At 45.5% G+C, this 22,328-nt stretch overlaps 1 protein-coding gene across 1 annotated transcript in view; it reads left to right on the top strand.

The window, feature by feature from the left end:
* Window positions 1-3,598: 3,598 nt before the first annotated feature.
* PDE1C (phosphodiesterase 1C) overlaps window positions 3,599-22,328 on the top strand; it is a gene marked incomplete at both ends in the record, with an annotated part of 536,637 nt that continues 517,907 nt past the window's right edge. The window contains one exon of the mRNA XM_079712011.1: window positions 3,599-3,908. Within this exon, the coding sequence (XP_079568137.1) occupies window positions 3,599-3,908 (310 nt within the window). The remainder of the gene's footprint in view (window positions 3,909-22,328) is intronic.

Genomic DNA, 22,328 nt, shown 5'->3' with positions numbered 1-22,328 from the left:
TAGCATAATGTCCTCAAGAGTCATCACATGATAGCGTGTGACAGAATTTCCTTCTTTTTAAAGACTGAATAATATTCCACTGTATGTGTTTACCACATTTTCTTTATCCATTCATCTATTGATGGACATTTGGGTTGCTTCTACCTTTTGGCTTTTGTGAATAATGCTGCTACGAATAGGGAAATCTCTTCGAGACCCTGCTTTCAATTCTTTTGGGTACATATCCAGAACTGGTATTGCTGAATCACATGATAATTCTGTGCTTAACTTTTTGAGGAACTGCCATACTGTTTCCCACAGCAGCTGTGCCATTTTACATTCCTATCAACAGTGCACAGGGTTCCAATTTTTCCACATCCTTGCCAATACAAGGACATATTGTAAAATACAATATTTTATGGGGTTTTTTTGATAGTGGCCATCTTATTGGGTGTGAGGTGATTGTGGTGAGGAATGTTTCTCAACCTATGGGAGCCCTTTTTTTGAAAAAAAAGAAAAATCTCAAGCCCTTTAAAAATGTTATTTGAAATTTTAAAAGAAACGGAATATCTTGTCCCCAAACAGATCTCAGCAATGGTAAATTTGCTTTCCCAATCACACAGATCCGAAAACTTCACCAGGGAGACTTTCTTCCTTTCCACAATAAACTTTTTCATTAGAATATCTAGAGCAGGGGTTGGCAAACTATAGCTCACAGGTCAAATTTAGCCTGCTGCCTGCTTTTGTACACTCTTAAAGCTAAGAATGATCTTTACATTTTTTAATGGTTGGGAAAAAATCAAGAGAAGAATAGTATTTTGTGACAAGTGAAAACTGTATGAAATTCAAATTGTAGTGTCCAATTCAATTCTCAGGAAGGGCTGTATGCTGGCTCAGGCTGAGAGTGAGCCAAAGTTCAGAGGCCTGGAGGAAAGAGAGAAGCTTACCCACAGTTTGGTTAGCAAGCATTTTGTCCAGTTGATCAGTGTGGATGAAACAGTTCAGCTAATCATTTATGAGGCAAAGAATGGGAATTTATAGGGTCAGTGTCTACCCTTGTCATAGGTAAGCAAAGGGACATCATTGAGTGTTATCTAAGTCATCTGGGAAAGGGTGGTTTCTTTGGTTGTAAGCTATTTTCCAGGACATGAAAGGACAGGGGATTTCTCCACCTTCAGTGTTTCAGGTAATATTCAACACTGTCAGTGGTAGAATGTCCAAGATCCAAAGTCACTCAACTTGTAGCATGGGTGAATCAGATCTTTCCAAGGCCCCTCAACGCACACTCTGCTGACCACCCACTGGTGGAAGTCTGGCTGGATAGGAGCGCTCCTGCCCTGATGGAAGAGGTCAGTGACCTGGAAGAGGAAAGGCAAGGGCATGAGAATGACATCACCTACAGCTGGCATATTCTCTAACAGCTTCCTCTAACCAAGCTCTAGCTTTCGATAATGTTTGTTTTTTTTTTTTTAATGCAAGTAGAAAAGGAAACAGGGAAGATTGTTTCAGGCTCACCTCTTCCCACTTACAGGAGAACTGGGGAGAATCTGATTATCAGCAGCAGTGTCAACAACCAAACTCTTAGTTGAGTTTAGCTTCCCTCCTGGAGGAGGGTGTGGTGTGTGTGTGTGTGTGTGTGTGTGTGTGTGTGTGTGTGTCCTGGGGAAAGGTTTAGGTCAATCAGTGTGTCAGAGGGCACTCTGAGGGTTTAGGGTAGCGGCTCTTTACCATCCCATTCAAAAGTCTTATGTTTATGTAAATATTTTCCCAGTGGGTACAGTCAAGTGGAGTGTGTACTCCTAAGTAGGTCCAAAATACCTCCTTCCTCACCTCCTCCCATGCCCACAGTTACATTATTGCTAATGATGCCTATGTCAGGTTTGCAGGAAAATCGAGTCAAGGTACAAGAATAGGAAATGTCTGCCCAGGGAACTCCCTTTCTAAAAGGTCCTTTGCCCAGAGAGAGGATTTCTACTTGTCCATCAAGTGAGCAAGGAAAGAATAAAAAGCACTTCAAAATGATAAAGAAGTTAATATAGCCATACACACAAATGGGTTGAGGGACACTGTTGCTTTCCTTTTGTGTGCCCTGAGAAGATGGGTTCCTGATGTTAGCAGAGGTGAGAGGACACTCCTGATGGTCCTTGCATGGCATGGGGATCGTGGTGTGCATTTGCCTCCACGTAATGTTAGCTCAGGGCCTAGGACTTCAGCTTCTGCCCACTTCACAGGAAACAATGCCAAGCACAGAGAGCTGTGTTGGCCCTGCAGCTGTCCCACTTCAGTTCATCCTCTGATTTAAATGCCCGTTGAGCATTCTAAAACCTTTTTTCCTCTATCCTCCCACCTTGGGGTTTGTCAATCTGGAAGCCACCTCAGTGACAGTACTACTTCCGGCATACTTATTTGTATGCCATTTCACAGATGACAGTGCCAAGGGTCATATCAGTGCTGGGCACTGAGGGAGCAGGGGAGGTTGGATCCCAGGCCAGCTGAGGAATCCCTGATAAAGTCCCTCTCCCTTCACACATTCCAACCTCATATTCTGTGTATTTCACAGTTGTCTTGCTTCATAGTTCAGTGCCTGAAACCTTCAAGATGGGGAGCAGGGAGGATAGGAGACTGGGTTTAGAAAGAGGAGTCCCAGACACAAGATCCAACTCCATTGCTACTAACTAACTGGCTGTGACCTTGGGCAAGACCTGATACCTCTCTGGGCAACAGGGTTTTAGCTGGAACTTAATCCCAGGCTGCTCTTCTTGCTTCTGGATCCACATTAGGTGTCACCACCTTCTTAGTGCAGTCAGAGAAGGGGTGGGGATAGGGTCCCTGGCTGCTCTGGCTTCCCTTCATGGGAGCCCCCAGGGCTGCTTTCCTGAGGAGTACTAGCAGAGTTGCCTCCCCTTGCACCTTGGCTGCCCTCTCTGGCCTCCATCCCCCGTGGGAAGGGTGGGCATCTTCTTGGTCCCCACAAGGGGGAGGCACCCAGGATGAGGGGCGCGGGAGGAGGTACGCTGGGGAAGGGGATCGCCGAGCCTTCCTCAGGGACAGCCAGGAGCCCAGCCGGGCTCAGCGGGAAGGCACAGCCTGGAGGAGTAGTGATATTGGCCCTAAGAAGAGTAATTGAGAAGAAGGTAGGCTCCTTCTCTGCCCTCGCTAAAGCCTCCATCCTCTCGGGGGACAGAGGCGGCCCAGATGTGTCGGAAGGAGCAGGAAGGACGTGCCAGTCCTTTGGCCCCAGGTGAACAAAGTGCAGAAAGTAGAGGAAAAAACGGTATCCCTCACATAATGCCACGCCCTTTCCCCCCACAATCCCCAGTAAAACCTCTGGACAGTCTCTGCGCACTGAGCCCTCCACGTGTCCTCACCATGCCGGATTATCGGACAGGCGCGGACACCGCCCGGGTTTTCCTCAGTCCCCGGCGTGGGCGCGCAGCCCTCCCTGCAGCCTCCTCCTCCTCCTCCTCCGCCGAGGAGGGGCTGCACCCCGCGGAGGCACAGGAGGAGCAGAGGCTGGGGGCGCTCCGGCGCAAGGAGAGAGTAAACCTTTGGCACGCAAGGGGTGTGGGTCCCGCCGGGAGCGTTGGCCGCTCCGCTGGGCCCAGCCCGGCCCTCCGAGATGGGCTCCGTCTCCTCAGCGCTGGCGCGGTCCCGCAGCGCCTCGGTGCAGCTGGGCTTTTCGCCGCCGCAGCCCGAGGCGCCCCCGGCTGCTCCCGCTGCTCGCAGAGACCCTGTCGCGCTCCCCAAGACCCGGAGGCTTGGACCAGGGCTTGGAGAGGCCGCCATCCGGCCCGCAGCCGGGGAGGCACAGCGGGCCGCGCCGAGCTCGGAAGGGCGCGGGAAGTTAGAGAGTTTGGAACTGTCCCCGGTGCTGAAGCGTGCGGCAAGTATGTCTCGGCCCCATTTGTCTGGAAGCCCCGGCGCCGCGGGTAAGTCTCCTTCTCTTGTGTAAGGATCGCGGGGAGCTGCTCCGTGGAGACCTATGGGGGCCCTCTTTACCGTCAGGGGGAGGCATGAAGGCTCTGTCTCCCAACAGGATTTCGGTTTTCTTGTCCTCTTGCCCATAACTTGCCCATAACCTCTTGCCCATAAAACTTACCCATTAACTTTCACAGGTTAAGACTCATTTCTGACTCATGTCAATAAGGGGTTATTTCATAAGGATCATCTTTTACAGGGGTTTAAACAGTAGCTGGCAAGGCAGTTTACACCCTAAGGATCCCTTTCCCCATCTTTGTACTGGTGTCGGCATCATGAGGAGACGTCTTCCTTGTTGTCTTGGAAAGACAAGGATAAAGGAGGTGCACCTTTCTCCCAGGGGAAGTGGGAAAAGGGCAGGAGATTGCAGCTTGTCCAAGACTTATCCATGTGTGAAGAAGGAAACCGGTATTTGAGCTAGTCTCTTCTGAAGGGACTTGGGGGTGTGTGGCTGGGGAGGACATCTTAAGGGTAGGCAGCAAGGGAGAAGTGAAAAGAGCACATGAGATTTGGAGTCGGTGGTGGGTCTGAGTCTCCATCTCCTGCTTTCATTGTGGTCTTGGGCAGGATACCCTCCTTGCGCCTCAGTTTTATCATCTCTGACATAGGGATGATAATAATACATTTCTCACTAGGTAGCTGGAAAATCTAACCAGACACAGTGCATGCAGTAGTACTTTGAAACTGTCAAGTGCTGTGCAAATACTGAGTATGATGCCTGAACCAGACCTCTAAAACTCTTCAGCTGAAACTGAAGGGAATTGTGAAACGTTTCAATTTTTAGTTTGAGATATTCAAAGGTCCATTTCATAGAGTAAGTCCTGTTTTGTGTAAGTGGGAGGAAGAGTTCTCAGTTGGTACATGTAATTTAAAAAATCACACTAGAAAAGTTACCAAATACATCAGCTGGGCTTTTGGTCTCATACATAAATCCCCACTTCATCCCAAGCAAGGTTGTGATGCTTATTGTTATTGTCTGTTGAGTGTTCAAGAGGGATTCAGTAGATACAGTGGGCAATATTAGTTCCCCTGAAGAGAAAGATGAGGTTAGTGGAGAGGGGGATTGGCTCTCACTTTGACTCATGAGAGGTAAGTATACGTGTAACCTTATTCCCTTGAGAATTTCCTTTAAAAAAATAGTGTGAGTTTATCTATTAGCTTTTATTTGTTCTCATTTCACTCAAACAGCTTTTTAAAACAAAAATTAAAAGAAGATACATGTACATTATGCTTGCAAGGGGGGATTTATCATCATAAAATATTTAGTTTTTTTTTGCATTCATAGGATATCTTGTGGTGTTAATGGAAAGAGAACCAGATTTGGAGTCAGGATATCTGGGTCCTGCTAAGGTCTGCATCCTAGGCCAGGAGACCTATATTTTCTAAGCCTGTACTATCAGCTCTTTAAAATGAGTACAAATAGAGTTGTGCCATCTCCTATGCCATGAAGCTGAAAGGAAATTATGGAGATAAAATTGGTTTGTAAACTATAAGTACTATACAAGTGTTAGACATTATTAAAGTATCTGGAGACTTAATATTTTCTAATGTGTAGGAAGGGACTTTCATTTTTATATAATCTTAACATAGTTACATTGGATGAAACAATTCAATACTAGATTGTGTGTGATATCAGTTGAATTACAAATACATAGATGTCTATGGAAGAATATTATCATATTTTTTCCTCATGCTTTTGATGATATGGACAGAAGAGTTGTATATTGCAGTTAATTCACACATTTGTAAGTCCTGAAAACTAATTTCTAGGAATTTGCATTGAATTAATTTCTGTTCTGGATTTGATGAATACACCTTGGAAATACTTTTAACTTTAACTTTTTGACTGTACGAAAATTCCTTTTTTCCATTCCCTCCATTTTATTTCATAAAGAATATCTCAAATTAAAAATAACATTCAGAGTTTTATGTCACCTAGGATACTTATACAAAGTTATTCAATTTCTATATTTTGCTCTTAAAAGAAAAAGAATGGTATTTGAGCTTGAATCTTTGAAGTGTGGTGGGTTTAGATAGTTGGAATTGCAGACGAGACTCAGTTTTATCATCTTTAAAAGTGAGGTGAGTTGCCCTTACCTGTGAATCTGGGTGGCCCTTTGTTGGACTAGATTGAATTTCTCCAGATATCGGGTCGAATAGCACAGAACTTGTGAATCTGGGAGAAAAGGAGATATGCTGCAAACTAAAACTTGTACTTTACAAACCAAACTGAATATATACATGTGTGCTATGTGCCAGATGTTATTTTATGAGATGGTGGGATGGGTCCTTTAATTATCATTTTACAGATGAAGATATCAAGGCACAGAGAGGTTCAGTAACTGGTCACACAGCTAGTAAATGACAGCCAGAATTTAAACCTTGGTAGTCTAGTCCTGGAATTATATTCTTATCTACTTCTTTTTACTACTTGTCTTAAGTGCTATGGGTTTATTTCCCATTTTCCAGTCCTTTACTAGTATTTAGTAACGTCCTTTGAAAGCTTTGTCTTGTCTGAGCTATACCCAGGGGAACCAAGGGAAAGTGCGTTGGTCCTGGGAGGGAGATGTCAGAGTATTAAGGAAGAAACAGTTACCTTGGATATTATTGTGGTGGTAATTAAAGTGAAAAAACTTTAAGCGGAAAGACTCAGTGCGCAGAATCAGGGCAGTAAGGCCAGCTGTTTCTCCTCATCTTCATTAAAGGCTTTGAGCCTCTGAGATTCATTTTACTCCGGATGGTGATAGTTCCCTACTCCTCTCTCATGATACTATTGTGAAGGTAAGGTATCAAAACCCAAGTGGGGACCTGGCTTATATTAAGCATGGATGTTTTGTATGTTTGTATTTTAGAGCTTTGCGGCCCTGCTCACTGGTAGAAAGTAAGGAGCAGGTTGATCCATTTTCAATAAAAAGGTATCTCAGAATAAACCAATAGCCAGATAAACAAAATACCTTCCACAGCTACCTGTCTGTTGTGTAATAATCAGCAGTAGATTATCTGAGGCTCCTAGCTTTTGTCAGAAATTCCCCTGGATGGGGAGAGACTTTGACATTATTCATTAAGGTGGTTTTTGGTTAATAATCTGTGTATTAAAATTATTGGGGCTTTTTCAATTTTCAGTTGTTATTCCCCCCCTGCCTTTTTTTTGTCCTGCTGTTTTAACGTTTGGAAAAGGTCTATCCTACAAGAGGTAGTTTCATACTGCAACCGATATTTGTCAAATGATGGTCTTGGAACATTGTCTTGCTGAATTTTTTTTTTTTTTTTTTGGCTACGCCTCACATCTCATGGGATCTTAGTTCCCCGACCAGGGACCAAACCCGAGCCCTGGCAGTGAAAGCACCGAGTCCTAACCACTGGACCACCAGGGAGTTCCCTGTCTTGCTGAATTTTATTTTCTGTTTCTTGGTTTTCATCTAAATCCTCTGTGACTCCTGAAAACGTTACCCCCGTTGGGAGGAAAAGTTTTCTTCTACCCGCTTAGACTTATAGTCAGGAGCCTGCAAATTAACTGACAGTAGTTTAAGAGGAGAAAAGACAAGGTTTAATTATATTCACCTGAGGGAGTACTTAGTAATGAGTAACTTGCTGAATAGCTAGAGATAAAGGTTTATATACCGACTTGACAAAAAAAAGAGAGGCTGTTTAGGCCTTCAGTGGGAAAATATGAAAGGTTTTATTGGGCTTTTTGATGCTAATGGACAGCTGAATTTGTGTACGTCCCAGTGGTAAGGGTTAGTCTTTTTGCAATCTGGAGACCCCCTGGGGTGGGGTGGTGGTCAAGCGCAGCTGTATTTTCAGGAGGCTCTGCTTAAGTTTAGAAAGTGTTTCTTGCTGTTGCTGCTGATAAGATGTTTTCAGTTTAAAGTAAATGTCATACCACTTTGGTGGGTGGGCTATTAATCCCTTTGTCACTGTTTGCCTCTAACTTCAGTCCTCTCATATGCTGGGATCAGTGGTTTTCAAATCTTGGTGTTTATCTTAATCACGTGGAGAGCTAATTTCCGAAGCCCAGGCTTGTGGGTATGAGATAGGGCTGGGGGTGTTAATTACTGTAACCAAATTTCCCAGGTGACTCCCTTACCACCAATGTATGTATCATAGTCACCTGGAGGCTGGCCAGAACACAGGCTCCTGGGCCCCAACTCCAGAGTTTCTGATGAGTAAGTCTGGCAAGCAATCTGAGAATTTGCATTCATAACAAGTTCCCAAATGCTGTTGATGCTGCAGGTCAAGGGATCACACTTTGAAAACCACTGGTCAATGCATAGAAACCACCTAGAAGGAACACTATTCTTAGATACATTGTGTTATAGCCATTATTGAATTCTTGATTTGGGATCTTCACAGATCCCCAAAAAGAGACTCTGGATTCTAGGCAGCTTTCATTTGCCCAGTCTCTTTGCTTCACCTGCCCAGCCCCTTAGCAACCACTATTGCTAATTTCTAAAATGACAGGATAATTATGATTCTTTACCAGTGATGCTTTTAATTTGGGATTACATTTTTTGGAAATTTTTAGCCGAACTAAAAGGACTGATTAATATAAAAATAAAACAAAAGCTTTTATCATTTTTAAAGACCAGAGGGTGGATGGTGATGCCACTAGTGTCTTAATCTTTAACACTCACAGCATCTTCTAAGGTATTTCCCTGTTCCAAGTTAATTTAAACAGACACAAATGGCCTTCTAAAAGCTTAGGTTAGTGTCAGGCAATACTGATGAGAACGGAGGTGTGATGGGCAAGTGCTGGACCCCTGTGGATTTGGCATTACCTGCAGGAACTGCCCCCACTTCCACAATGTCTTCCCCGTAGGTAGGCCAGCCCTGGTCCCAGTGCCCTATCAAGGCTGAAAAGCCTCTGAGTCACTTTCCTTTGATTCTCTTTCCTGGCAGTTACTTGAGTCATTGCTTGCAAAGCCAGTCTCAGCTTAGGGCAGGGTTGAGTAACCTGTTTAGCTCTGAGCCACCAGTGGTGTATTTGCTCCTGTTGGGTGGAGAACTTGGGGGAGGATGCTTCACAGCTGTACAGCACTTTACAGCTTAGAAAGGCCCTAGAGAGTCTCTTTATCTTTGATCTTCGGGACAGCTTTCTGTGGTAGGTGAGACATGTGGCCTTATTGCTGGCCTTTAATAAAGAAAGATTTAAATCAACTTTTATTTTTTATTGATGGCATGCTTTATCCTAGATCACTTGCAGTTAGTTAGACTTTCAGGTGGCCCATTACTAATTCTTCCAGCAAGTGGGTACCAGGAAAATAGGCTCTGGAATCTTAATCCTTGGCTCTGATACATCCTGGCTATAGAAACTTGCCTTCTCTGAGCCCATTTCCTTATCTGGGAAATGGAAATGGAAACGGTATTGGTATTGACCTCACCTACACAAGGTAATTTATGCAAGGAACTTAGTACATGCCTTGGGACATGATAATCATTTAAATATTAATTATCTTTACAGATAAATAAACAATCAGAGATGTAGACTCTGTACATGTAGATGTACAGATATGATTTCTAGTCCAGTACTCTTTTCACAATGTCATGGTGATTCTTCTGTGGAAATAAAACAATAACTGTAGTGAGAAAGATAGGAAAGAGGAGGATGTAGAACCAGAGAAATACTGGAGACAAAGGGGAAGAAAGCAAGAAAACACAAAGCCTTTGGTGTTAGGGGGCTGGGGCCCTCGATCACCTACTTCTGGGGTAAGGACATAGATCCCACATACATATGTCACCCTTGATGTTATATTGTCTGTAATTTACTCAAACTGTTCAGCCTATGCAGTGGTGCATGTGTGTGTGTGCGTGTGTGTGTGTTTCAATCTGCTTTCTAGGGGCAGGTAGTTAACACCCTATTCAGAAATACTCAATAAGAAGTGTATTCCTACATTCTTCACCTATTCCTCCAACTGCTCCAATTATGTAATGCCTAATTGTGTTAAAGATTTTAAAATCAGAATAAAGGTAATTGGGAATAATTTTTCATTGGTCACAATGAGTGATGTTGAAGGTATGCCAGGGAACTTCTGCCCTTGCACGAGTGAGGAGTAAGAATCTGACGAGTCCAGTGCGCTGTATACCTGCCTGAGTGACATCCTAATCCTACGTCTCTGATTTGGGTGGGAGACAAAGGCTGAGGCTAGCTGATTAAGTTGTGCATATTGATTATAATAACTTCAAAAAAAATTTTTTTTTGCGGTATGCGGGCCTCTCACTGTTGTGGCCTCTCCTGTTGTGGAGCATAGGCTCCGGACGCGCAGGCTCAGTGGCCGTGGCTCATGTGGGATCTTCCCGGACCGGGGCATGAGCCCGTGTTCCCTGCATCGGCAGGGGGCCTCTCAACCACTGCACCACCAGGGAAGCCCTTATAATAACTTTTTAAAAAACAGTTGGCCACATCAAAACAGTCATGTCAAAAAGAAAAAAGACAAAGACAAAAACCAAAAACAAGACAACCATGTCAAAATGGACATCAAAATGTCCCTTTGTTTTTAATGTATGGGTGTGGTGTGTTTCTTCATAGAGAGTAGCCACTTGGCCAAATCCCTCCAAGGTTATATTTTGAGTTTCCTAGTGGAGCGGGGCAGGGGATGTCTCCACCTCTCTTTCCCTTCCAGACCACACCCTGAGGGCAGGGATTTCCCAGAGGCCCTTCTCACCCCTGCCCCTGAATAAATATCTAGGTCATTCCCAAGCACACTCTGAGCCTCTGCATCCCAGAGGGAGGGAGAGAGGATGGGAGGAGGGTTCTGGGAAGATCCTGTGATCTTAGATCTAAGATTCTCAATGTGTCCTGTCAGCTCAACCCAGACCCCTATTTACATATCAGCACCCATCAGCCCTGAGCGCCCTGACCCACTCCAAGCCTCCAGTGGCAGGTACATCGAGCCTCATCACACCTGAAGGCTGCAGGGGTGGTGAGGGGGTCCCACGCAGCATGCAGCCCCTCTGCACTGCTGAGGGAGGGACGGAGAAAAGCTCTCAGCCCACCGCCCACTGCCCTGGCTTTTCAGAATTCTGAGGTCCCTTCCCTAAGAACCAACCCCTGCCCATTTCAGGGGAAAACTCTTCTTCTGCAGGGATTTTCACTCACCGTGTGGCCTTGGCAATGACTAGCCTGTAAGCCAGCCAGCAAGAGTTTTTGCTTTTTCTGCCTTGTCACTTTTTCCACAGCCATACTAATTGTGGCCTCCCCAGGGAGGAGGAAAGGAGGCGTGTGCTGTCTGCTCCAGCCCTCTCCAGCTTCCAGCCTTTTGCTTTGTTATGTCCTGAGATTTGGGCTCCACTGGGTTGGGAAAGGGAGAGAGGATGAGAGTGCCAGGTAAGTAGGGGCCCCAGAACACTGCCTGCACCCCACGTCGCTTTTCAAGCTGTCTCATAATGAAATGACCCCTAATACAAGGTGAGTCCTCTTTTTCCCCTTTGAGAAGATTCCTCAAAAAAATTTTTTTAAATGGCGTACTTGAACATACAGACTTCGAGGGGACTAGAAAAAAAATCACATGTATTTTTTAAATTAATTAATTAATTAATTTATTTATTATTTTTGGCTGTGTTGGGTCTTCGTTTCTGTGCGAGGGCTTTCTCTAGTTGTGGCGAGTGGGGGCCACTCTTCATCGCGGTGCGCGGGCCTCTCACTGTTGCGGCCTCTCGTTGCGGAGCACAGGCTCCAGACGCGCAGGCTCAGTCGTTGTGGCTCACGGGTCTAGTTCCTCCGAGGCATGTGGGGTCTTTCTAGACCAGGGCTCGAACCCGTGTCCCCTGCATTGGCAGGCAGATTCTCAACCACTGCGCCACCAGGGAAGCCCCACATGTATTTTTAATATTTATTTTACTTTGTTATACCTATTTAAAAATCTCAAGAGGCAGAAAATGCATTAGTTTAAAATATTCCTTTTTCCACTCTTACATTTCATAAAACAGTTTTTTTTTTGGTTTTCCCGAGACCTGATTTATTCAATAACTTAACAGATATCTGCATGTTCTTTATGTACCCAAAACACTTTTATTTACTCTTCTTACATGGCTTTTTATCACTAGTATTATTGTCTTTACTAAAGTCATTTTGGTATCATCTAACAGTTTTCCAGAGCACATCATCTTCACCTGTGTCTAAGCTGTCTGTATGACAGCACTTTTGGAATCTGTGAGTAATGCCGTCCCAGGAACTTTTACAAGGCATGGACTGACCGAGGTTTAGCTTTCAGACATTCAGATTCACTTCTCCTCCTCCTTTCGTGAAGTCTGACCTCTAACTTGCTAGAAAGGAGAGACTTGAGAGCTCAAGTTTCAGTGAGTCCCTCTTTCCTGAGGGCTGACTTGACGTGTGCACATGTGCGTGCGTACAGACACACACACAGACACACACACACAATCCTTGCTCGTCATTTGGGCATACATGGCATTAATGAATCTTCATAGCTGGAAGGTTCCAAGGAGATCATCTGGTAGTAGATAGTACCAACTTCTTTTACTATTTTAGTATGAGTTGAAAATGGCATTATTGTTGTTATAAAAACTAATACAACTTGTTGCAAAAATGTCAAAAAATGTAGAATAGGGCTTCCCTGGTGGCGCAGTGGTTGAGAATCCGCCTGCCAATGCAGGGGGCACGGGTTCGTGCCCTGGGCCGGGAGGATCCCACATGCCGCGGATCGGCTGGGCCCGTGAGCCATGGCCGCTGAGCCTGCGCGTCCGGAGCCTGTGCTCCGCAATGGGAGAGGCCACAGCAGTGAGAGGCCCATGTACCGCAAAAAAAAAAAAAAAAAAAAAAAAAAAAAAATCTAGTTCATACAATTGAGGATGGTGCTTTTTTAGAGGTCCAATTTTTTGGTGAGAGCTCTACTTTAGCATTCCATCCCTTTTTGGTTCCAGACTTTATTTCCTGTCCTCTCATGCTCATGAGGCCAATTAAAATCAGTCCCTACGCCAACAGAGATCGACACATTTCTCCAGGGAGAATGCCAGTTTCAGTACTTGCTTATCTCTCTGGATTTATGGTTTCTCATTGTTCCTAACCTTTGAGCCTTTCTATAACTCTCATGCCAGCTCAGACATGTCAATGAAAAGAGGTTTTAAAATGTTTTAGTAGCATTTTTGGTATCCCTGTGCCAGGAGTCTTTTTCCTTGACTTCCAAGTCTGTCATATTGTTGAAAATGAAAGTCAGTCTATTTATATTCAGCAGAAGAGTTAGACTGTTACATTTGGATGTTATCTTGATATCACTCCAGTGCAACAGCCATATGGAGCTCACAGTCTATTGAAGGAGGTAGTCATTAAACCATTATACACAAAAAATTGATATGGAGGATATGTTGGTCATCCATACAGGGTAAATGGGGACACAAAGACATGAACAGAGGGTCCAGGGAAGTCTTCTGGCAAAAGCTGACTTGAGCTGGGGTTTGAAAGGAAAGGGTGGAGAGATGAAAGAAAGAGTGGAGTGAGCTGAGGGGGGGTTGTGAAATAGCATCTTTCCAACCCTACAGTCAGAGCTACTTGGTCACCCCAGTCTTTGAAACAGGTCCCAGTCTTGGTCAGTCCCAGTCCCACATCCAAAAAAATCATCGCCTAGACCAATATCAAGGAGCTTCTCCCCTGTTTTCCTTTAGGAATTTTATGGTATCAGGTCTTATGTTTACGTGTTTAATTCATTTCAAGTTAACTTTTTTGAGTGGTGTAAGATAAGGATCCTGTTTAATTTTTCTGCATGTGGTTATCCAGTTTCCCTACACCATTTGTTGAAGAGACCATTTTCTTCCCCATTGAGTATTCTTGGATCCTTTGTTAAATATTAATTGACTGTATATGCGGGGCTTCCTCCTGTCTTTCTTGTTTCCTGTGCCTGCTCCTTTCTGGGGCTTATTTGACCTTCTGGGACTTAAGCCCTGCCAAGTTCTTACTAGTCCTCCTGGACATGGTAATGCATGTGACTACAGCCTAGCTCCCTCTCTCCACTCTCTGCTAGTAGGCATCATGCCAGACACCCTTCATAATCTTCTCTTATTTCCTTTTCTCAAATAGTCTATGAAGGAGATTGAATTTGGATTTCAGTGGGTAGAAATAAAGTCCCCTAGCCTCTGTGAGGGAACACTCTTCTCCCTAGCAGGTCCCAACCATGTTTGCTTGTGGGGAACCTTGAGGGAGCAGTAGACAAGCTTAAGAAGGGGAGTGCCATGGAGCTACCAGCTACCTGCTCCCTGCCCCATTATATTGGAAGTATTTCAGAAGCTGCCAGAAGGAAGGAAATTGCAGCTCTAGCTTCTTTGGCATTTCAGAGAAGAGAAAAAAATATATACCTGCTGATGGCTCCTAGTTATATGTCTGTGATCTAGAATTCTCTTCTGAACTCTCTGTCTGTATATTCAACTACTTACTTGATATCTCTACTTAAAATTTTTAGAGGAACCTCATAAGAACAGTGTGTGCAAAGATAAATTCATCTTCTCTCCCGAACTTGGCTTTTCCTCCTGGGCCCCTGTCTCGGTGAATGCCACCTTGATTCACTCAGATGCCTAAGCCAGGAACAGGAACACCATTCTTGGCTTATTCTCCCCTGACAAATCCTGTAATATTCCATCTCTGCTCATCTATTTCTGTTCCATTTGCCACTTCCTCAGCCCATTTCCTCACTATCACTTATCCAGCTGGTGTCCCTGTCTCCTTGGTTCTGCTCTCTTCCAATTCATTTATCAAAACTAGTTAGAGTGATCACTCTAAAACCTTGGTACTCAAAAATGTGGTCCATGGACCAGCACCATTAGCATCACCTGGGAGCTCATTAGAAATGCAGAATCCTAGGCCCCAACCCAGATCTGCTGAATCAGAATTTGCATTTATAAAGCACCCAGATGATACATACCTAAGTACACTGGGATTTGAGAAGCATAGCTCTAAAATAAATGTCTCATGATATCTCTGCCTTGTAAAATCCCTTAAAGGCTTTCTACTGCCCTCAGTAAAATCCGTCCTCCTTAAATGAGCCCATAATGTCTTTTAAGATCTAGTCCCTATGGACCTAGGCAGATATGTCTCTTTTCTTGGTACTGTGGTGACCTCTGAGAAACAGTCACTGCCCTGCTTTCAGTTCTCTGTGTCTTTTCTCCAGGATTTGCATGTGTTATTCCCTCTGCCTAGAATATTCTTTCTCTGAAACATTTCTTCCCCAAGGAAGCCTTTGTGACCTCCCATATCTGATCTTGGTTTCCCTTCTATGTGTTCCTGTGGATTTCCCTTTTCTTGCCAATTAATTCTTTTTTTAACTTTATCAAATAATATTTATACAGTACATGTACCTGTTTGCTCTGTGCTGGGATGCAAGCTGCTGAGAATACCCTGTGGATGCTGTGTTCGTCTCCATCTCCCCCTCTAGACTTGAAGCTTAGTGTAGATGGAAGCCATGTTTATTTATTCACTTGTGATCCTGAGACCTAGCATAATACCTGGAGCAAAATGACACTCAAAAATGCAAATCAAAACTACAATGAGGTATCACCTCACACAGGTCAGAATGGCCATCATCAAAAGATCTACAAACAATCTACAAACAAAATCTACAAACAAATCTCCTGCTGGAGAGGGTGTGGAGAAAGGGAACCCTCTTGCACTGTTGGTGGGAATGTAAATTGATACAGACACTATGGAGATTCCTTAAAAAACTAAAAATAGAACTACCATATGACCCAGCAGTCCCACTATTGGGCATATACCATGAGAAACATAATTCAAAAAGAGACATGTACCACAATGTTCATTGCAGCACTATTTACAGTAGCCCCAGGATGTGAAAAGCAACCTAAGCATCCATTCACAGATGAATGGATAAAGAAGATGTGGTACATATATACCATGGAATATTACTCAGCCATAAAAAGAAACGAAATTGAACTATTTGTAGTGAGATTGATGGACCTAGAGTCTGTCATACAGAGTGAGGTAAGTCAGAAAGAGAAAAACAAATACTGTATGCTAACACATACATAAGGAATCTAAAAAAAAATGTTTCTGATAAACCTAGCGGCAGGACAGGAATAAAGACGCAGACATAGAGAATGGACTTGAGGACATGGGGAGGGGGAAGGGTAAGCTGGGACAAAGTGAGAGAGAGGCATGGACATGTATACACTACCAAACATAAAATAGATAGCTAGTGGGAAGCAGCCACATAGCACAGGGAGATCAGCTCGGTGCTTTGTGACCACCTAGAGGGGTGGGATAGGGAGGATGGGAGGGAGGGAGACGCAAGAGGGAAGAGATATGGGGATATATGTATATATACAGCTGATTCACTTTGTTATAAAGCAGAAAGTAGCACAACATTGTAAAGCAATTATACTCCAATAAAGATGTTAAAAAAAGATACATAAAATAAATATATAATTAGGAAAAAATGACACTCAATAAAAACTTGTTAAATGGATGGGGAGCCCCAAGTATACTGATGATGAGTATGGAATATAAAGGACCTATTTGGTGAATTAAGGGGGGGTGATGACAAACTTTTACTGCCTTTTATCTGAGTGTGCTCAAAAAGGTCTATTCTCAGTCTTCTGGAGACTGGGAAATGGAGGCGATGGGAACGATTATTTCATTTTAAAGATGCAGAAACTGAGGTTCAGAGAGGTTAACCAACTTGCCAAGGGATCCACTGATTGTAAGAGTTGGAGCTGCGACTCCAACCCAGGGGTGGCTGACTCCAAAGCTGGGAACTTTTTCCAGAGTCAGGACCTGAGTAAAGGTCAGTTTGGCCACTCCCATCCTGAATGAATGAATGAGTGCATACAGGCATCTGTCCATCATTCTGATAGTTATTTTAGTATATCAGGCATTTCACATTCAAAAGGCCAACCATCTCTCACGTAGAACAATCCTTTCTGGTGTTTTCCATGGACAGCAGACTCCCTCAAAGAAAACTTTCCTTTGGCCTCTACTGTGTGGGATCTGAAGCCTCTTTGCCTCTCCATAGAATGCCAAATGTAGAAGAGATCTCATTAGACTCCAGTTGGTTCCATCTCTCTTTTCATCAAGGCTCAGAGACACAGAGTGACTTACCCAAGGTAACACAACAGATAAGTGACTGAGCTGGAGCTCAAACCTGGACCTTTGAGTAGTCCATTCAGAGCTCTATCTACTGGACTTTGCCACCTCGTATGCAATAGGTATTCAAGAAATGCTTATTGATAGTCTTGTGATTGTTGCTCACTGCTGGCAGCTCTGGCAGTGTATGGAGTGACTCAGGCCTCAGTCAGAGGCAAGTCCCCAGTGATTTTTAGTAAGCAAAAGAGAAGTTCATGTCTTGAGCTATGATTATCTGTTCAAATTCCTGCAATTAGTGTCAAAGGTAATAACTTGATTGTTATTATTAAATGTAAAGGGGGATAGTCCTGAGATGCCCCAATGCAGATGTCTGTTAATTTTGAACAGAGACATGCACTGGCTGAGGCCTTGCCTCATGACTCAGAGAGAGAGAGAGAGAGAGAGAGAGAGAGAGAGATGGAGAAAATGAGTGTGTGTGTGTGTTTGTGGGTGCGTGCACGCACACATGCGTTTGAATGTAACACTCAGACAGCCAGGACAATATGTTTCAGAATTTTCTACCTGCTGTTGCCTTTGAGATGCACGAAGAGCAAGCAGCCATGTCCGCAGGCTGGGAGAGAGTCTGCCTGGCCACAGTGAGGAGGAGGAGGGACAGCACAGGCGCTGGCGTCAGATGGACTGGGCTCAGTCCCACCCTAACCCTTGGCAAGTTTTTAAACTTTATAGATTTACAAAGTGGGTTTGATACTACCTATCTCACGGGATCACATAAGGTAACGTGTGGGAAGTGCTGTACACAGCGCCTGGCACATTGCACATGATTTGGGAATGGTTAGTGAACCGTACAGGAGTGACTGGTAAGGTTAGCTGGTAGGGACTTGTGGACAGGCTTCTCCCCATGGGCTGGTTTTGGATGCAGTTACTACTAGGCTGCCAGCCATGTTCTGAGGGGTGAGCCGACTGCATGGTGCTCCTGGGGTGGGCTCTGTCCAAATAGCTGGATGGTCAGCACCTGAAGGCCTCTTGGCCTATGCAGAACCAGAAGCCTTCTTGTCTCTGGGGAGGGCTCTTACAGGACCCAGTTCTGGGGACAGGGATTCTGGGCAGGTGAGCCAAGACAGAGACTTAGGCCTCTTTTACCAAAGAGTAAGATGGAGATGAAGCTACCAGAATTGGGGCCCAGCTGTCAGCAGGGCAGAGCCCTGTGAGCAGAGCTGGGGCCAAGGTCAGAGCCAAGGTGCTGGATGTTAAGTCTAGGCAGGATGGAGCCTCAAAATTCCTCCAAACTACACACTGAGCTCCTTAAGGGAGGTGCATAGTGGTGGTTAGAGAGCAGGTGCTGGGACCAGACTGTCTGGATTCAAATCCTGGTTCTGTCATCTAACTAGCTGTGTGATTTTGAGCAAGATGTACCACTTTTCTGTGCTTTACCTTCTTCTGTGAAATGGGAATGATAATCATATTGCTTATCTTGTAGTCCCTTTGGAGGATTAAATGAGTTCATTTATGTAAAGGACCCAAATCAGTGCTTCACATATGGCAGCATGCAGTGAAGATTTAGAGGCTCTTCTACATGCCAGGCACTGTTCCAGGCTCCAGGAATGTGGCAGGAGACCAAACAAGGTTTCTTTTCTCATGGAGCTGACATTATAGTGTGTGTGTGTGTGGCAGACAAATAATAAACAAATACACAAATACATATATACTGTTGAGGAATAATAGGTAAGGCAGGCTGAGCAGGGCAGAAAGATCAAAGGGGAGGAGGTATTTTTTCTTTTTAAAAAATATTTATTTATTTGTTTATCTTTGGCTGTGTTGGGTCTTCGCTGCTGTGCGCGGGCCTTCTCTAGTTGCAGTGAGTGGGGACCACTCCTCGCTGCGGTGCACAGGCCTCTCATTGCGGTGGCCTCTCCCGATGCGGAGCACGGGCTCCAGGCACGCGGGCCCCAGCAGTTGTGGCACGTGGGCTCAGGAGTTGTGGCTTGTGGGCTCTAGAGCGCAGGCTCAGTAGTTGTGGCACATGGGTTTAGTTGCTCCGTGGCTTGTGGGATCTTCCCGGACCAGGGCTCGAACCCGTGTTCCCTGCATTGGCAGGCGGATTCTCAACCACTGCATCACCAAGGAAGCCCTGGAGGAAGTATTTTGGATGAAGTGGTCAGGGAAAGCCTCTCTGGCTAGGAGACTTAGGGAGGGTGGGAGGGAGGGAGACGCAAGAGGGAAGAGATATGGGAACATATGTATATGTATAACTGATTCACTTTGTTATAAAGCAGAAACTAACACACCATTGTAAAGCAATTATACTCCAATAAAGATGTAAAAAAAAAAGAAAAAGAAAAGAGGCATGAGTAATTGAGAGAGTCGTGTGGATATTAGGGGAGAGTAGCTTTCCAGGCTGAAGAAAGAGTAACTGGGGGGCCCTGAGGTGGAAGCATGCTTGGGCGTTCAGAAAACAGTCAGGAGGCCAGTGCAGCCGGAGTGGGGGGGAGCCAGCAGGATAGTGGGGAGTGAGGTTGGAGAAGTAATTGAGGCAAGTGCACATAGACCCGGGCGAAGCCACAGTGAGGATTATAAGGGAGATGGAAGGCCATGGAGGGCAGGCAATTGAGCAGTTGAGCTGTCAGTTTCACCCAGGGTGCCTGAGTAGAGAATAGACTGGTGCGGTGGGGAAATGGGGTAACCTTTGAAGCTATTGCAGTAGTACAGGCCAGACAGAGCGGTGGCTTGAATTAGAGAAGAAGTGGTGGATGGTAAGGAGTAACCGCACTCTGATGTAGTTTGAAGGCAGAGTGGAGGTGGAGTAATAAATAGCGGAGTCAAGGATGACTCTTAACACCTTCGGTCTGAGCGACTGGAAAAATGGAGTTGCTGTATCCTGTCTCCTTGGATATAAACAAGATGGGGAGGAGAAGGGGTTGAGGGGAAAACAGTCCTGCTCTGGACGTGTTAAGCTTGAGAATATGGGAGACGTCTAACTGAGGTTGCCAGGAAGCTGTTCAGGCGAGAGGCTGCAACTGGAGCTGTGGAACGGGGCATGGTTAGCATGTATGTGGGCAAGTCCCCTGGGGAGTGAGACTAAATAGAGAAGAACTCAGCCCTGGGGCTCCCCAAAGTTGGAGGTCAGAAGGATGAGGACAGTCCTCAAAGGATGCTGGGAAGGAATGGCCAGTGAGGAGGGAGGAAAACCAGGAGCGTGGTGTCCGGAAGCCAGTGAGGTGCATGTTTCCAGAAGGGGATAGCGATCAAACGTGTCACAGGCTTCGGAGGCCCAGTGAGGTGAGGCTTGAGGCTGACCATTGATTTGGGAACACAGAGCCATTGCTGAGCTTGATAAGAGCAGCGCCAGAAGAGTGGTGGGATGAAAGTCCAGCTGGGGCAGGTTCAAGAGAGGCTGGGAAGAGAGGAGAAGAGGTGATAATTATAGACACGTCCTTTGAAGAGTTTTATTATAAAAGGGAGCAGAGAATGGAACAGTATGTGGAAGAGCGTGTAGTCAAGTGAGAGAGGGTTTTCTTTTATGATGGAAGAAATAACAGATTTGTGTGCTGATGAGAATGATCCAGTAAAGGGAGGGACACTGAGAGTGCAGGAGAGGGGGCAATGGCAGGAGCCGTGTCCTTGAGTAGACAACAGGGGATGGACCCGTGTACCCTGGGGAGGCGCTGGCCTTGCACAGCTCTTCATACTCCCAGCGGAGCCCTAGGTGCTGACTGGGCGCTTCCTGGGGGAGGGGCAGCGGTGGCGTAGGGAGTCCTGCAGGGAATGTTGAAAGGCTCATTCCAGAGACCAACGCTAAATTCTTTTTATAGCTTCAGAGTTTTGGTCTTACATGTACAGTGAATTTGATGAACTTATTACCGGAAACCAGATAGGCCAGCCGCTAATAGCAGCTGTAGGAAGTTCTTGGCTTCCAAATTATGCAGTTGTCCATCAACAGCTCAGTTAAAGCTCTCGGGCAACAGCAGTTTGTCAGCCTTAAAAAGGGTCAGAGTGAAACCCTCAGGAAAATTCATGAGATGCAAGTCCACCCGTTCGGCTTATTTTTAGATATTCTAGGCAACTCTTATAAGGATGGAATCTTGGGCTGCTTTATGTCAACGTTGCTGCGCCGGGAATTGGCAGTCTGAGAGGCTGACCCTTCAAATAACAGACTTCCTGCAGCTCATGGGCAAGCGTCTTCCTTTTTTACCCCAAGGCACAATTTCTTTCATTTTTTTTTTTTTCAGGAATCCTGAGTTGTAGGCAGTCTCTATTTGCCAGCCCTAATTATGGCTTATAACCTTGCAAACTGGCTGGGGTAGCTTGTGGCATTGTCCGCAAACAGGGCATTTGGGGATTTTGCTGTGGCTGAGAGCAGTTCTGTCTTTGTTTCTGATGTTGTTTCTGTTTTTCTTCATTATTGAAAGCCCAACCTTCCCTCTTTGTCCCTTTGGTTTGCAGCCCAAGTGATCATCTTGGTTGGTACCTCTGATCTTTCTATCCTTAGCTCAAGGGGTCTCCACCTGTGCTGTCCTAAGCAGTGTCTTGTTGTCTGGACTTGGGCTCTGTCTATCCTACCTGCCTGCAGGTCTTGCCCTGTATGGCTACTGAGTTTCTGGTTGTCAGCTCCAAGATCTGACTGGCAGAGGAATGGTGCCCCAGGCCCTACCTGAGCCCTGAGGAGATCCACCTGCCTGCCTGGACCAGCCTCATACCTATATTGATACTCTATGCTGGGTCAGGGCTATGCTTGGCCTTGGGGACTCAGAGACAATTGGGACATGCCCTCAAGGGTCTGACAGTACAGTGGGGAGACCAGCCACCGCGGGGAGTCACCATCCTTCTCTCAGGGAACTGCAAGTCCTTCGGGGCTGGAGCTGAAGTGTGATGGGGCTGGAGCTGGGGACGTAGGTGGGCCAGAGCTGGGACTTCACACTGAGGGCAAGGGGGAGCCACTGAGGTCTTAAGAAGGTCAAGGACGTGTCTTATTTGCATTTGAGATTTGCATAGCTCTCTGGCTTCTGCTGCTGGTGTGAGGAGCACAGGCTGGAGGGGACAGGAAGACAGGTGAGCAGGCTTCGCTCATCTCTGCACCAGTCTGAGCCAAGGAGGTGGCGGAGGAGATGTGGAGGCAGACATCAAAGAGAGTAAATGCACTCAGTTGGCAGGACTCCCAGCTGGGCTTTAGAACACGATGCTGCTGAAGTTCCTTGCGCAAACCTGATTTCCTTCAGTCCTCATACAAACCCCTTACTCTCCCAAACGTAGGGGCTTGGCAGTGGTGTGACTTTAAATACTGTTTCCTCCTCCCAGAAATATTCTTTCTTTGTAGAGACTAGAGGAAGGGATTATC

Source organism: Hyperoodon ampullatus (genome assembly GCF_949752795.1).
Source record: "Hyperoodon ampullatus genome assembly, chromosome: 9".
In the NCBI taxonomy this organism is placed as follows: Eukaryota; Metazoa; Chordata; class Mammalia; order Artiodactyla; family Ziphiidae; genus Hyperoodon; species Hyperoodon ampullatus.
This window is presented reverse-complemented; position numbering and strand designations above follow the sequence as displayed.